This window comes from Urocitellus parryii, chromosome 4 (assembly GCF_045843805.1).
Source record: "Urocitellus parryii isolate mUroPar1 chromosome 4, mUroPar1.hap1, whole genome shotgun sequence".
Classification (NCBI taxonomy): Eukaryota; Metazoa; Chordata; class Mammalia; order Rodentia; family Sciuridae; genus Urocitellus; species Urocitellus parryii.
Genome location: NC_135534.1, coordinates 73,492,545 through 73,505,815, shown reverse-complemented (window position 1 = coordinate 73,505,815; position 13,271 = coordinate 73,492,545). Strand labels below are relative to the sequence as shown.

Here is a 13,271-nt window from a genome sequence, read left to right as displayed (position 1 = left end):
CTCTATGACATTCTGCCAGAACAAGGTGGACTGATGACATGTCTCTTTCTCTCTGATGTCTCTACTTAATGCACTAACCACAGCTACTTACCTTATTAATGTGAGGGTGGAACAGACCACCCAAGCCAGGCATGGTGGGATGGAGCAGAGAGTGGACTTTATATTCTGCTGCATAGAAGGCTAGAACAAAGTCTCCTTTAATCAAGCAGAGACCTCAGCTTCAGTAGACACAGGGAACTGAGTCAAAGCACTCTGCTTCTTGGACCTTAAAGTTGTCATGGAAACAGAGTCCCATCCAGCCCAAACAAGTTCACAGCACAGAAGGGAGTTATTGCTGATTCACTACTTTATTTCTAAATGCCTCTGTAAAGAGTCTGATGAGGCTGGCTCTGGGACCTACATACTCTCAGTAGCTTCAGATCTATTAGAGGAGGCAAAACTCATTCCCATTCAAGACTGGAAGTTGTAGGCTTCACAAGAGGCCTCAAGAGAGTGCCTTGCAACTTGAGAGAAGGAAGAGGCAGCTTCTTCCATGCCTCAGCTTCCTCATCTGAAAACAGAGAACAGAATATTAATCTCAAGAGGTTTTTTGTGAAAATTAGATGAAACACAAATATAAGCAACTAAAGCCTAAAAATCTTTGTGTGGCATAAATAAGCATACCTGTATTTCAGACTGTTTACAGAGATAAGATTATATAAAGCAAAGATACTTTGCCAATGGCTTAGCCAATGCTAGGCACTCCATAGATTATTATGGATGCTTGGTAATTATTATTATTATTCCAAATAGTCTTTGTTCAGGATCATCAAACTGGTGACCTTTGCCTTTTACCTGTTTTCTATTAAATCATGTTATTTCTTATCATCTGTATTTGTTCTCCATTGCTGCTATAATAAATTTCCTTCCTTGATTTTAGAATCCAGAAATGCCAGTCGAGCCCTTCTCATGTCACATCTCTATTCTTTTGCCTCGTCTTCTTCTGTTTTCAAGGATTCATGATCAGACAGAGCCCACCCAGATAATCCAAGATAATCTCCTCATCAGCATGTCCTTTATGCCGCATAGGTTCTAGAGATTCTAGGTTTCAAAGATTAAGACATGAACATCTTTGAAGAGCCTCTATTTATTCCTATCACAATACCCCATCAGGTCTTCAGTGATTCTTCTTTTCACATAAATGCAGAACATGATTCCACTAAACTTTTCACTGCTTTGCAAGGATCTTTTTCCTAGTGTCCAATAACATATTGTCCCCCCTTAGCATCCTCCAAGTCCAGATTTCTGTAAGAAGTCAGTGAAGCTTCATTAGTGCATCCTTAAAGTCTATATTTTTGTTAATCTTATGTTCAAGATAGTCTACAATTCTCTATCATGCTCTTCAACATTCTTCCAGCCTCTTTCCAGTACCCAGTTCCAAAGCCACTTCCACATTTTTAAGTAGCTATTACACAGCACCCTGTGTCTATTGCTACCTTAAGAAATTACTATGAGTCTAGTGACTTAGTGTCTCACCAAAATAAAATCAAGCTGTCACCAGGCTTCACCCTTTCTGGAGGATCCTGGGAGAGCCTCAGATAGAGGCATATTCAGGTTGTAGACCAAATTCAGCTCTTTATGGTTGTACAATTAAAGTCCCTTTTTTCTTGTTGGCTATAACCTGAGAGCCATTCTAAGTTTATACAGAAGACCATTTTCCTTGGTTGGAGGCCCTGTTTCTCCACTTTCAAATTCAGTACTACTGGTAGATCAAGTCCTTCTCAAGTCACATCCCTCTCATCTACTGTTCTACCTTCTTCTCCAATTTAGGACTCATACATTTAGTTTGTATCCACCCACATAATCAAGTATAACCTCCCCATTTTAAGACCTTTAACCTTAATCACATTGGCACATCCTCTTTGTTATATAAGGTTCCGTATTCACAGGTTCTGGAGGTTAAAGTATAGCCATCTCTAGAAGTTGGGTTAGGGACATTATTCTTTCTATCCTATCATTTATAATCATGAGACACATCAAATAATCTTTGCTGGTCAGAGTGATGCTGTCCCTGTAGTTCTCTCACCCTTGTCATTCTCTACCATCCCAGTTTTAACCAACATAGAAAACACCAGTACTATGATTATTACCTATTACTAAAGTCTAAGCTCAAAAAGAAAATATGAGTGTTTGGGATTACAGAAGGTTGCTTGCAAAACAACAACAACAAAAATGGACTAGTGTAGCCCAAAATTTACAGTTTGTGGTGACAGGCAGGTTTTTCAGGTTAAGTCTTGCTCCATACACGCTTGGTAGCTAATGCAGCACAACATATTGCTGAAATTAGCCAAGTCAGTGTTTCCTCATCTGTAGCAGAAGCTAATATAGGCATCACAGTTGTGAGAACTGAATGTGGATTCAGTGAAATACTCATCCCTCCCTTTTGCAATCTAGTCCATATTATCACCAAATCATGAAAGCCTTTGGAATGAGATCCAGGTACAATGTTCCTTGTCAAGGATTTCTAAGGTCAGAAGCATGAGCTTTTGAGCCAGACACATCTTTCTATACTTGAATCCTGATTCTATCACTTATCTAGCCTTTTTTGTTTTAGCTTTTTTAGCCTCAATTCCTTCAAGACCACAAAATGCTTACATGGCAGGATTGCTGCCTGATATAATAGCAAAATTCATTCTGTGTGGGGCACTCTGAATGTATGATCTCATTGTTGTATCTCCACAACAATCTAGTAAGTTAATGTTATCAGTATCTGCATTTCCTAGTTGAGGGAATGGCCACCTATAGATGATCACAGCTAGGAATGATGGATTGGGACTTAAATCCAGGTCTCTTCTGTCTCAGAAGCCTGGCTTACAACTCATATGCTATCTTGCCTACCCAGTGATATGAATGAAACAATACAAAATGCTCAACACATTGTGGAATCCTAGTAAAATGCTATTCAGTAGGGCATCCAGGTATCTGCAGCCATGTAACAGAGCCATGAGGACGAGCATCTGCTTCACTCTTCCTAGACATCCCCAGCTGGCAATGAGCTACCACACACTAAAATTCAGGAGGGGCAGGAGGGCTGGGAAAGACATTGCACTGTTTGTGTCAAATTCCACTTGTCTAATGGACTTGTTAAAAGCACCCTGGGTGGAAAGTGTGAGTCTTAATGGCATTTTATAAAAGTTACTGTGATGAATTAGCACATAAAGCAAATTAAAAACAGCTTATCGCTTTTAAAATTGGGTGATGGGGCACTGTAGCATTTTTCCCAGACGTGGGGCTCCATTAATATCCAAAGGAGCCAGAAGCTGCTGAAATGTGTCAGCTGCCTGGTTTTAGGAACCTGACAGGTCTTAATCTGTGTAACACTAGAGGGGCAGTTTGTCCAAGATAAACAGAGCCCATGCAAAAGCATGCTGCTGAGCTCTCCAAAAGGATATCCATTGCTAGAGACAGGAGTGGGGGTTCCCCTTCAGGAATCTTGGGAGCAATGGAGCACACTCAATGAATGAATAATCTGGTAAAAACCTCCAGGAGCACTCCTCCCCCTCTCATCCTTACAATAGTCATCTGAAACATTTTCATCCACCATACTGAGGATCTGCATGGGCCCTATGCTGTACTGGTTCCTAAAGATAGAGAGGTGCTTCAGATGTCTTTACATACAGTCCAGAAAACATGTATTGAGTATTCACTGGGGCCAAGCTGGTGTTGCAGAACTTCACATTTATTATTTCATTTAATCTTCACCACAACTCTTTGAGGTAGCTGTTATTATGCCAGTTTTACAGTGAAGAAAATTTGAGACCCAGAGAGGTTACATAATTTGTTCAAGATGGCACGTTTTAAAACCCAGGCAGTCTGGCCCTAGAGCCTACATTCTTGGCACCACATGCCAGCTTTCCTGATGGCTTCTCTATCTCCACTCCTCTCACTCGACATCCAGGAGCTTGGAACCAAGTAAGCAGTTCCAGTACTTTTAGGATAAGAAATTCTGGGACAAGAATTAAGGCGTGAGGGACCTTCACAAATTTAAAGAGGTAGTTAGCTCTGAAGGAAAGATTTAAGATCCTTTCTACGGCTAGGTCATGAGCATGGCCAGAGGGCAACAGTCTAGGAAATTGAGCAATATAATAAAATGGCCATAAAAGTAGTTTTCGAGTCCGACTTCATTTTATATTCAGTGTCTCCAACATGTGACCTGGGGCAGGGCCCTTAGCCTCTTTAGACTCCTTTAGACTCCTCCAGGCTCGTCATCTACAAAACAGAGATACTAACTTTTCCTCTTAAAGTTGTTATGATTTCAAAAATAACAGTAACAACAAAGTGCCAGGCTGCCTCATAAGATCACAAGCAATGGTTGTCATTATATCTGTCATCTTTATCACTCAGTCACCCTCACCACCTCCTTCCTCCCAGGTTGGATGGGGGACAAGGTAAAGAGCACTGAAGTGTAACTTAGGTCTGGAGGCTCAAATCCCAGCCCTGGGTTGCTGCCACTACACACAGCCCTGTATCCTGGGGTCAGTCAGTCGGCCTCCCTCGTCTGTAAAAAGGGGATGGTACTCCCTCTCATGCCTTCTTCACAGGAATGGGTCAAGTGGCAAGGGAGTGTATGTAAAATTGCTTGTAGTCTGAAGAATGTGTGCTGGGTTCTACACAACAACACATGGGTTGGCAGTTCTCTACAAGCTTCCACAGGATTCAACACAGACTTGTTACTATGGTTTATTACAACAAACAGATATAAAGTAAAATCAACAAAGGAAAAGATCCTGGGACAAAGTCTACAGGAAATGAGGTGTGAGCCTCTCCAAGACTCCTCTCTCAATGGAGGCACATAGAACATGCCTACTCCTTCCATCAAAAAGCTGGGAGAGCAGGTGTGAAATGTTGTTTGCCAGGGAAGCTCATTAGATACCAGGGTCCAGGGTTTTTACTGGAAACTGGTCACATAGGCACCCTCCGCCTGGAACATACCACAACTCCAGACTCCCAGAAGGAAAGTAGGTGTTCAGCATAACAATATTGTTTGTATAGCTTAGGCACATAAGGTATTCTTGTCAAGAACTAGTGGGAACCCTCCAAAAATCTTAAGTTCCCAGATGTCAGCCAAAGAGCACCATTGCAAAAAGTCCTTCTTGTGGATAGCAGTCTCAGGCCTGCTTTGTTAACTCTTTTTTGCACAGAGTGGAATCTATGGAAAGGATTTTGATTAGTATACACTCAAAGGGAAAAGTAGTTCATACATACTGGTTATCACTCTGTGCCAGGCACTGTGATACATACTTTACATAGATTACCTCCTGTAACCACACAACTCTGTATTGGAGGTGCTATTATCATCACCACCATCATTATCATCACCACCACCACCATGTTATATATGAGGAAACTGAAGCCCCAGAAAGGTTTAATACCTTGCCCAAGTAACCAGCTGAATGACTAGTGAGAGTAGAACCAGGACATGGCCCCACCTGTGTGGCCCTATCTGCTATGCTATCCTCTGCTACAGTGCACCTACCTACTGACAGCTCTATTAGAATGTGGTTGTTGGAGTGATTTTGTATCAAAAACTCTGTGATTAAGCAATGTTACTTAGTTTGTCATATCAGATAGCCAGAGAAGTGAAGCATGAGAAGCAGGTCTCTGTCACCCTCCAGCCCCTTTTCTTGGCTAAGGCTTTGTCTGTGCCTTTGGCAGGGAAAATGGAAATAATCAAAATGGAAATAATTTTTTTTCTGGAGCTCAGACCTGGAAACTCTTTGAATTTCATCACTTAGGAATGGAAGAAGGGCTGTATTATAATTCAACTTCTGTAGTATTTAAGAAATAAACACTGTCTTTGGGCCCTTTTTGGATACTATGACAGCACATGTGACAATTCCTTAATAGGAGGGGAAAATAAGAAAGAAAAGAACTGCTCTTGGTTCTCAATGATTTTAGAAAAATTTATTCTCCAAATCTAGCTTGTTTTACCTGAATTGTAGTCACAGGCCAAGAAAATTCTTAGAATGGAATCAAAGGAATAAATAGGGAGGTGGTGAAATCTGCTTCTCCTGGGAAATCATACGCTGTACATGTGTGGTAGTGAGTTTTGAGAGTGTGGGATACAACAGGATGAAGGCAATATAGGTCTTGCAATAAATTGTCACCTCCTTAAGACAATAGCTTAAGAAAGGTTCTGTTCACCATTGTGTTTCTGCTTCCAATCCACGCACCCACCAGTCATAAAATGCCAATGCATTGGCCTTAGTGAAGGTTCAGTAAAAGCTCTTTAGTGAGAGAGACATGATACAGACAGCAAGTATCATAATTCGGAGTGATAAGTACAGTGATGATACAGGCTTGGCATTTTACAGAAGCAAAATGATTTGTAATAAATAAATAAAAATCTTCATAGCAAAAAGAATGATTTATGAGGTTGTTAATATGAAATTGGTCTACTATAACTCATACATAAACAGATCTGTATATATATATAGTCATTTATTGCATTTTAAACATTCGGGGACCTCTAAGCTACCCTTGCAATCCCTAAGGAGAAGCAAGAACTAACCTCCATCTGTAGCCAAAGCAATGGGAATGTAGTCTGTCATCCTGCAGGTTGAGATCAAAAGATTATGGGTTCTCAGGGCAGGCATGAAAATTCAAGAACATGAATTTTAAATCCATACTATCAGAGATTCCTAACCATGCCCTCTTCTGTCATTTCTCTCAGAGCCATGTTTGACTATGACAAGAGCAAAGACAGTGGGCTGCCAAGTCAAGGACTTAGCTTTAAATACGGAGATATTCTCCATGTTATCAATGCCTCCGATGATGAGTGGTGGCAAGCCAGAAGAGTCACGCTGGAGGGAGACAGCGAGGAGATGGGCGTCATCCCTAGCAAACGGAGGTAAGAATGCTTTTCATACATCAGAATATTAGCTCTTCAGCTAAAGAGGGAAATGAAGGAAGAGGAAGATGGAGGAAACTGTTCACAAAATAACTATTTAAGTGGGATAGACAATCTGAAGGAAAATTGTCAGTGGTGACAGGTGACATGAATTTAAAAAAAATCTCATTTTCCTCATATTAGGATTTTACCAAAATTGGTAACTGTGACAAGGCATAAAGGAAAAAAAGAAGATCTGCTTACACTGTGTTCCTCAAACTTTTCCCAGCATCTCTCTGCAGGTGCAAGGTTATGCTCACCAGCCTATATGCTGACTTACCAACTCAGTAGGTTTATTCCAGATGTTCAGCATTTACCAATGAATTTTACAAACAGTGAAAGACAAATAAAGTAGATGATGTATTAAACTAAGTCCCTGGCTATGTAATATCTTTAAATATTGATGAAAAAAAAAACAGAAAACCTTCAAATGCAAATATTTAGGATATAAGATGCCAAATACCTGGTAAAGTCTAATGATTCGGTTTATAGCTGTTTCTTTTTTATTTTTCATTGTTTTAGTTAGTCATATTCCCCACCCCACAATTCCCAACAGTCACTTAGATATTTATTTCTGTATAAGTGTTTCTTGATGCCCTTTCCCTTGCAAACATTTCTTCAGCTCTACTTTTGGAAGACAGAAATATGCCTCAGAACAGCCAGTGCCTGCATCTGTCCTAGCAGATTCTAATCATCGCCACTAGAGAACTGTTCTCCCTACAGGTGTCCTTTTGGCAGCAAAATGTTGTCCAAGAAACAAAAATTGACTCTTCAAAAATAGATTTGGTACAAAATCAGGAATGATGGTTGCTCAAAGCAGTCATCAGTTTTGGTTTTTGTTTTTGTTTTTTTGTTCAGTCTGTGGGTTTTTCTAAGAGCTCTCATTCTTTCTTTTTTTTTTTTTAATTTATTTTTATGTGGTGCTGAGGATTGAACCCAGGGCCTTGCACATGCGAGGCTAGCGCTCTACCACTGAGCCATAACCCCAGCCCCTAAGAGCTCGAATTCTTATGTCCAAAACCCCAACATACCTTTATGAAAACTCCACAGTGAAACTGAATATTCAGTGCTGCTGCACCAAAGTGATATAATGATGGAGCTAGTACAAACCACAGTGAAAAATTGTAAAGTATACCTCCAGAGCAACTCTGCAGGACTCTCATGACCCAGGGAAGACAGTTCTCATCTCTGCCTGTGGCCACACAGCCCCCAGGGAGGAATGCCAGGGAGGATGGTGTTACAGTGAAGTGAGGGAAACTCCAGGACGCTTTGCCATCCTCCAGGCCTTTGCCTAGCTTTAAGCATCTAGGCTCCTATCATTGCTTGGCCAGGGTATTCTAACTTTGTGGTATGGCTTATAGTGTTTACTGAAAGGCTATATTCAAAGCAGTGACTCTTAGTAATTGTTTTCATTAAAAAAAAATGTTTAAAAATGTTAAACATGCTTTTGGGGTTGCTTTGACATAATCAGAGATGTCTGAAGAGCTCTTCTCTATAAGAAAGCGGTGATCTTATTGAATGTAACCCCAAGGATAGAAATGGGGTGGAGGAATAGACTTCAGCTCATTTTCTAGAAAGCCTTCCACTACTTGTAACTGCCTAGAAGTGGCAGGAACCACATGGGAAGGTATAAAAAGGATTCAAATTCTGGATGGGAGAATTGAACTATGTGATTGTCAGGCCCATTTCAATCCTGAGATTCTGTGAGTCTAACTAATTATGTCAGAAGTCACCCATTTGTTCTTTTACTCATTTTTCTCCTGAGAACCATTTCAGTGTTATTCCTCTTGAAATAATTTTCCATCTGCTGTTGATTGTTCTTTTTTTTTCCAATTTTGGTGGCTTTTTTTGTTATACATGACAGTAGAATGTATTTTGACATATTATACATACATGGAGTTTAACTTCCCATTCTTGTTCTTGAATTGGCTATTTCTCTCATACTTTGGATAAAACCAACTTAACAAGTACACTGATGCTGGGCTGAAGAAGTTTGTCCAGCATCTGTAATATTGACATTTATTTGCATTCTATTTCATGAAGGATGCAGTAATACTACCTCACAACTATGTTTATTTTATTTTATGTAAGTATGTGGTGTTATGTTTTGTTTCATTTTAGATGTTATTTTATTCATTTATTTATATGAGGTGTTGAGAATAGAACCCAGTGCCTCACACATGCTAGGCAAGTGCTCTACCACTGAGCCACAACCCCAGCACTAACATGTGTTTTTATAAAATAAAATATACCTATTTATTTAAGTATATATGTATTTATGTTTATTTTATGTAAAATTTATAACTGTAAGTGAATTTCTAACAGATTTTCTCCTTAGGATTTTAATTTTTTCAAAAAATTATTGTCACTGTTTTATGTATTTATAAAAGTGTTAGATCTCAGTATAGAAAAGTAGGAAACTTTAGAAAACTATGAGGAAGGAAGTAGAAATCCTATCTCATACAGAGTCCTCATATACTAATATTAGAGCAATTTAAAATTAAATAAATGTATTAGATTGTTTTTAACTCCTAATTCCTTTTTATCCTAGTTCCTGAGTATATTTCAATTAGCAGAGCTGGTCTGGATATATTTCACAATGGATAGCATCTGTATATGTCTTAATTTCTTACAAAAATGTAATGATGTTGATGATTCCATTTAATCATCCCAATAAAAATATAATGCGAAGAATATCAACATTGTCATCCCTCCTATCCTTTCTTGAAGATGATGGATAAATGTATTTAGTAAAATACTCCCATAGCATGCTACCACTATTTGAAGTCCTTTATGCTTATTAACTTATTTAAACCTCATTACAACCCTAAGAGTAAGATGCTATTATTATCCCCATTTTACAAATGAGGAAGAAAGGCTTTAAGGCACAAAGAGGTTAATTTGCCTGAAATTGCCCATCTACTAAGTGGCAGGACTGGGGTTTGAATTGAGGCTAGAATTGCTCTTAACTCATTTGCAATCTCACCTCCCAAAGGTGGAAAAATAAGAGTTGACAAAATTGAAATTCAGTAAGCATTGCTTGGGCAGTGTCTATATGCCAATTGCTGTTACAGGAGCACTGCCTGGGGTCTACCACTTATGAGACTAATGTAACTGTGCCACAGCTACTCTGTGACTAGGATGATGAGGGCTCTCTTGTAAAGGTACCAAGGGAAGTGAAAAGGCAGTAGATGGAGGGATAAATTCTGATAGTAGCACAGATATGTCATAGTTTGGGTTTTTGTTGTTGTTGTTGATGGTGGTGGTGGTGGTGGTAGTGGAGGTTTTATGACTGAATAGCATAGACTAGGTCATTCAAAAAGTATAGAGGTTCATTTAGCTTTCAGTTCTGGAGGCTGGAAAGTCCAAGGTTGAGGGACCACATCTAGAGAACATCTTCTTGCTTGTGGAAACTCTGCAGAATCCTAAGGCTTTGCAGGGTATCATGTGATGAGAAGGTCCAGATAGGAGAGAACCAAATTGCCTTTTATAACAGACCCTCTCTCATGATAACCGGTTAATCTACTAGTACATCATTGCATTAATCCATTCATGAGGGCAGGGTCCTCATAACCCAGTCAGACCTTAAAGATCATACCTTAAAGATCATTCATGAGGGCAGGGTCCTCATAACCCAGTCAGTCCTTAAGATCACCATCATTTAATGGTGATTAAATTTCAACCTGAGTACTGGTGGGAACATTCAAAATATAGCACTATGTATTATGCCAGATGCTTTCAAATATGTGATTTCAATTTAATCTTAAGGAAAGCCTTTTTAAGGAAACAGGGTCAGAGAAACCAAATAACTTGCCCTAAGATGCACAGCCAGGCCCTGGCTGGACACAGGTCTCTCTGGTAGCAATGCTAGATGGCTTTCTACTATACCAGGAGCATTATTTTAGGAACACTTCCAATTATGGAAATGGAGTTTCAGAGAACTCAAGTTGCCTGCCAAAACCATGCTGGCAGCAGAGTGCTAAGCCAGTATTCAAACAAACACCTTTCTTATACCTCTATGAGCACCTGCTAAGGTGTGAGCTCCTCCTAGTCCTTGCAGCTCTCAAGTCTGGTGGCACATATGAGGATCCCCCCATAGGAAGAAAAGGAAGCCCATGCCTTTGTCTCACACAGGGAGGGGCTGACCATAACAGTGAGCCCCTGAGGCAGGGCATCTGTGTTACCTCCCTTTCACAAGGTAAGGACACTGTGAGTATAGATGGCAAGTGACTTCATGAATGGAATTATCACAATCAGTTTAGCAGCAGCCTGTTGTTCTATGTATCAGAACTTGTTATAAACAATTTTCTTGAATTGTCTCATTGAACATTTACCATAATCTTTGAAGTCTTTGTTACTATTTTGCCAACATGAAAACTAAGTTCCTAAAAGGCTGAATTGCTGCCCTAAGTCACAGACCCAGTGAGTGACAGAGATAAAATTCAAACCCAGCTGGCGTAATTTCAAAAGCTAGACTTTTAGAATAGAATCTCTGTTTTCCAAGTTCACATAGCTTACGAGTAGCCAAACCATGATCTATCTCACAGTCTCTTGAATCCAGGTGTCCGTTCATTGTTCCACTGTGACTGTTCCCCTGAGCTCTTGGACGACAGCTTGGGTCTAGCATTACATAAGAGTTCGCTCACCTGGCCTTCACAGCAAACCTGTGGCTACTGACATGGATGGTATTTCATTCTCCCTCTGACAGGGCCTGTGGAGCACAGGAACTCCCAGTGACAAATCATGTTCCCACTATACTGTTCTCCAAACCTGACCCAATTATGTGATTGGCTGGAACCTGAAAATACCAGATGGGAGATAGGGAAAAGGGAGAGGGAGACAGTTGGGCTCATTAAAGTATGACCATTTGGTGCTATCTGGAGATGCTAGGTGTCAGAATTGATTGCTCAAATTTTGCCAGCCAGTTTGTTTTTAGAATTTTGGTCAGAGGCAAGGCTAGGGCGGGGAGAATTATTTCTGCTTAAACAATCTAATTAATTGCTTGAGTCTAAGTGCAAGAGAAAAGTACAGCAGTGGTTCTCATTGCAGTCTGTGTATACAGGTGGTCTCACTATTTCTATAAACTGTTAAACCTTAATATCAATTTTTTTCCAAAGGGAACATACTTATTGTAACAATTAGAGAATGTGATGCTAGATTTTTACCAAGATTCTTACTAAGAGAAAAAGTTATGAAACAGTAAACAACTTTTTGTAGGAAACAGTGGTTGTTCAGCAAGTCCCTTAACCTGTCTGAGTCTTAGTTTTCACATCTAGATAAAGAACTAATAGCCTCCTTGAGAATTTATTCACTCATTCATTCAATCAAGATTCTCTAAGCTCCTACTGCATGCCCAGCTCCATGTTCAGTCCTGGACCACTGTACAGATTACAGATAAAATAAGTAAAGTGCTTAGCACAGCTTCAAATACTTTGTGTTTGCTTAAATGACAGCTATTTTCCTTTTTTTTAAGATTTTGAGCTTCTGGTGCCAGAGAAAATTACACCACATTATTTAAGGTTTTATTTCTGATCCTTAATTCTTACTTTAGCAGTAAACTATCCATATCCCAGGAAGAGCTAGGAGAGAGAGTTAGGGGCTAAAGTGGCCATTAAGGGGTTGAGGGAAATACAATGCCACCAAAAAGAGAGGTTTGCAAAGAGCCCTCAAAGGCATTTACCATAGGCCTTTGTAGTGGAAAATCAAAATCCTGGTTACTGGAATGGTAAGGTGTGAGACCAATTCAGTATGTGTGATGTAATTTGCAAAGGAGCATTTAGCTAAGCTGACTTCAGTGTTCAAAGCAAATTTATTTTGAATTTTGAGGCCAGCTCGGTATGGTGCTCAATGATTATATACTTTAATTTTGTTGTGGTTTATATAATTCAGAACATCTGGGTGATGGGGAATACAAAGGAAGGGGATGTTTATCATTTCTCAAAAATTCAGTCTAGACTTCTAAGGGTATGTATGGGTCTTAATCCTATGAATGACCCACCCCAAAACCTCATTTTTTTTTTTTGAGAATTTCCCCTAAGTCAGGCATGGAAGGTCCTAGAGTACTGTTTGTCCCAAACTGAGTGGCTGTGGAGAGACACCCATGATCATGTTCAGCTTGTTTCTACCACTTTCTAGTCTGGTAAGCTTCAAGTCTGAGCTCTCTCAGCCCTAAAATGGAGTTGATAATACCTACATAACTGGGTCACTATAGGTGCCAAATGAGATGATATAAAAGTGAAGGAAATTCACTGGTAAAGTTGTTAAAACTTTAGCTACCATTTACATTATCATCATTCCTGCAACTTTGCACCCAAATAAAAAGCAAAACTGTTCCGACTTCCTT

The 13,271-nt window shown here is 39.7% G+C and overlaps 1 protein-coding gene across 11 annotated transcripts in view; it reads left to right on the top strand.

Moving 5' to 3' along the window:
• Window positions 1-13,271, top strand: part of Dlg2 (discs large MAGUK scaffold protein 2) — a 2,013,368-nt gene that overhangs the window by 1,932,410 nt on the left and 67,687 nt on the right. For all 11 annotated transcript variants that reach the window (XM_077797652.1, XM_026384678.2, XM_077797650.1 and 8 more), the window contains one exon: window positions 6,713-6,889. In XM_077797652.1, coding sequence (XP_077653778.1) covers window positions 6,713-6,889 — 177 coding nt within the window. The remainder of the gene's footprint in view (window positions 1-6,712; window positions 6,890-13,271) is intronic.